Source organism: Myotis lucifugus, unplaced genomic scaffold (genome assembly GCF_000147115.1).
Source record: "Myotis lucifugus unplaced genomic scaffold, Myoluc2.0 scaffold_1638, whole genome shotgun sequence".
NCBI classification, from domain to species: domain Eukaryota; kingdom Metazoa; phylum Chordata; class Mammalia; order Chiroptera; family Vespertilionidae; genus Myotis; species Myotis lucifugus.
In genome coordinates this window covers 36,754-40,468 of record NW_005872686.1, presented here as the reverse complement: position 1 = coordinate 40,468, position 3,715 = coordinate 36,754, and the positions used below count along the sequence as shown (strand labels likewise).

Genomic DNA, 3,715 nt, shown 5'->3' with positions numbered 1-3,715 from the left:
TAAATAAATAAATAAATAAAAGACAAAATAGTTGATGGGTGGGCCGTAAACCATCTAGGTGGTTCTGTTACGTTTCTGGGTGTGAAGGACGTGTATCTCTTTGAAGAGCTGGCATATTTGAAAACATAAGGAACTGGTGGAGGATTCTGACCTTTGCAATCCTTTTTTTTTTTTTTTTAAATATATTTTTATTGATTTTAGAGAGGAAGAGGGAGAGAGAAACATCCATGATGAGAGAGAATCATGGATCGGCTGCCTCCTGCAAGTCCCCTACTGGGGATTGAGCGAGCCCATAACTCGGGCATGTGCCCTTGACCGGAATCAAACCTGGGACCTTCCAGTTCGCAGGCCGACGTTCTATCCACTGAACCAAACCCGCTAGGCTTAAGTATATTTTTTTTAGTGGTTTCAGAGAGGAAGGGAGAGGGAGAGATAGAAACATCAATGATGAGAGAGAATCATTGATTGGCTGCCTCCTGCACGCCCCCTACTGGGGATCAAGCCCACAACCCAGGTATGTGATCTTGACCCTTCAGTCTGCAGGCTGACGCTGTATCCACCAGTATTCTTTGGAGTCCTAAGACAAACCGGCTAGTACAATCCTTTATCATGACAAGCTTGTACCAGAGAAAAAGGGTGCCCCGAGTCCCTGATAGGGCCAGTTCTGGTCTCATTGCCAGTTCTATTAATTCAGCAAAAGACTCTGTTTCTTGGAAAGAGATAGCCAACATTTGGGTTTCTGTTCAATTTTTTTTTTTTAATCCCATGAACTCTTAGGTCCACTGTTTGCCAGGACCATTGTTGGTTGAATTAGCCAATGAGTTTATCGGTGCAATCAAAGAGGGCAGCCTAACGAATGGAAAATCTTTGGAGTTATTACCCATCATTCTCACGGCCCTTGTTACCAAAAAGGGCAGTCTGGCATGTGGAAAAGGTAAGTTTCTTCCCACTTTAGTGGCTTTTCTCTATTCGCGTAATCAAATTTATTCTCAGTGTATTTGCATTTCTAGATGAACTGAGTGGGGAAGAATCTAAGAAGCAGTTGATCAGCACCCTCTGTTCTGGCAGGTGAGTCCTTCTCATTACTGTGTAGAACTTTCTCATGACTGTAAGGGCCAAAAGAAAGAATTCCTGCCATAGCTGGTTTGGCTTGGTGGGTAGAGCATCCGCCTTCGGACTGAAGTCCCAGGTTCCATTCTGGTCAGGGGCACATGCCCGGGTTGTGGGCTCTAACCCCAGTGAGGGGTGTGCAGGAGGCAGTCGACGGATGATTCTCTCATCATTGATGTTTCTATCTCTCTCTCCCTCTCCCTTCCTCTCTGAAATCAGTAAAAATATATTGGAAGAAAGAAGAGAAAGGAAGGAAGAAGGAAGAATTCCCATTGGTTTTAGCAATTCATGTCACTGAATGTTTTAGTTCATTTATAATGTGCCACTTGTATAAAACCACTTAGGCTGTGATGCATTTTTGAGTGATTATTTACTACATTCTTTGTTCTAAGATTATACATATAATTTCTGTTTATTTGACTGTCCATCTTAACACAGCAATTTAGTTCGCCAGTATTATTTGGAGTCGTAAGATCCCTAAGGCTGGGAAATCACCCTTCTGCTATATCTTTTATATTTTTTTGAGGGAGTGGAGTATGTAAGTGATGTTTATATCTTCAAACCCAGAAATATGGGAATTACCCTAAGAAACGAGTCCAACATAAAAGAAAATTCTCATATATGGATATGTTCAACGAAGACATTGGTGATCAACTTAATCATAAAATGACAGAGACATGAAATTTATACCCATTAAGAGTAAAATGTATAAAGACATAAATCGAAGATGAAAAGCCTTCACTGTATAGTCAGTGAAATATAAAGAGAATAATACTGAGTTATAGAAAAATATGATTATAGTTAGGCATATTAAAAAGAATCAGAAGGAAATATCCAACATTATCTAAACCAAAGATGACCACTTTTTTTAAATATATTTTATTGATTTTTTTTACAGAGAGGAAGGGAGAGGGATAGAGTTAGAAACATCGATGAGAGAGAAACATCGATCAGCTGCCTCCTGCACACCCCCTACTGGGGATGTGCCCACAACCAAGGTACATGCCCTTGACCGGAATCGAACCCGGGACCCTTCAGTCCGCAGGCCGACGCTCTATCTACTGAGCCAAACCAGTCAGGGCAAGATGACCACTTTTATAGTTTCTTATATAAGATCTTTTACATAAATGACATTAGGCATGTATATCAGCACATATATATTTATCCATTGATTCATTTGTTTTTAAATATATTTTTATTGATTTCAGAGAGGAAGGGAGAGGGAGAGAGAAACATCAATGATGAGAGAGAATCACTGATTGGCTGCCTCTGTACACCTCTGACCGAGAATTGAACTGTGACCTCCTGGTTCACAGGCTGACGCTCAACCACTGAGCCACGCCGCTGGGCTGATTCATTTGTTTTTAATTACACAAAGGATCTTATTCAGTACACATTGTGTTATTCATATCCCACTTCTGTTCATGTGTGTGTATAAAACTACATCATTTTTTTGCATCATTTTTTTAATAGTTCTATAGTAGTCTATTTGGCTAATATCCAGTTGTTAGATTTTTTCCCCCCAATAATATTTGATCAATACCGGTTTGCTATTATAACAAGTGCTGCAGTGAACATATATGTCTGGGTGACCTGTTACAAGCATGCAGAGGGGGTATCTTTCTAATAGAGAAATAAAAATATATATATATTTTTTTTAATCCTCACCCGAGTATTATGTGCACCTTTAAAGTCGGGGAGTCTTGTCTTCCCAGGAGGGCTGTGTCAGTGTACACTCCCTAAAACAGCAGGTGAGCAGTGTTTCTTTCCCACAATCTCACCAGCATTGAATATCATCAGACTTTGACTACTTCCAGTCTGCTAGGTTAAAAGCATGTATTTCGTGGTTTTACATGTTATCTCTTTGAGCTTGTTTCCCAGTGGTACCAAATCACACCTGAAATGGCCCTAATTTTCCCCCCTCCTTCCTAATTTTATAAGTTAAAATGCGATGAACTTACATCTTCTTCGTTATTATCTTTAACCAGATGGGATCAGCGATACGTGATTCAGCTCACCTCCATGTTCAAGTAAGTATCATCCTGTCCTTTTCTCCTCTGTCCTGCGTGTGAGCTCCCCTGCTACCAGCTGAAATGTAACAGCTCACCCTCACTCTCTCCCCATTGAGCGTGTTGGTACCTCTATTTTCTGTTACAGAATTTCCCCCCACTCTCTCTTTTTTGCTTTATTTGCTTTCTTAAAATATAAGTTTATGATTTTTTTCCAAGGCGACTTTGCTTAGGTAAGGTTCTTGGTTTCCTTTAAGGTTCTCTGTTGGAGAAAATGCAGAAGGGGCATTATAATATTCTAGTATCTCCCACATTAGGCTGTGGCGTGATTAGGCTCTGGCCCTTAGCATCTTTGATCCACAGGGATGTGCCTCTGACTGCAGAAGAGATGGAACTCGTGATGGAAAAAGTGTTCAAGATGTTCTCCAAGCTGAACCTGCAGGAAATACCGCCTTTGGTCTATCAGCTGCTGATCTCTCCTCAAAGGTAGGAGGACAGCAATGTTCTTTTCTTTTTATATTTTATTGATTTCAGAGAGGAAAGGAGAGGGGGAGAGGAGAGAAACATCAGTGATGAGAGAGAATCATGGATCGGCT

The 3,715-nt window shown here is 40.6% G+C and overlaps 1 protein-coding gene across 1 annotated transcript in view; it reads left to right on the top strand.

Annotated features, from left to right (window-relative positions):
• Positions 1–838: 838 nt before the first annotated feature.
• Positions 839–3,715, top strand: part of FANCI (Fanconi anemia complementation group I) — a gene marked incomplete at its 3' end in the record, with an annotated part of 38,915 nt that continues 36,038 nt past the window's right edge. The window contains exons 1-4 of the mRNA XM_023748668.1: positions 839–934; positions 1,011–1,068; positions 3,099–3,140; positions 3,483–3,605. Of these exons, the coding sequence (XP_023604436.1) occupies positions 3,099–3,140; positions 3,483–3,605 (165 nt within the window). The remainder of the gene's footprint in view (positions 935–1,010; positions 1,069–3,098; positions 3,141–3,482; positions 3,606–3,715) is intronic.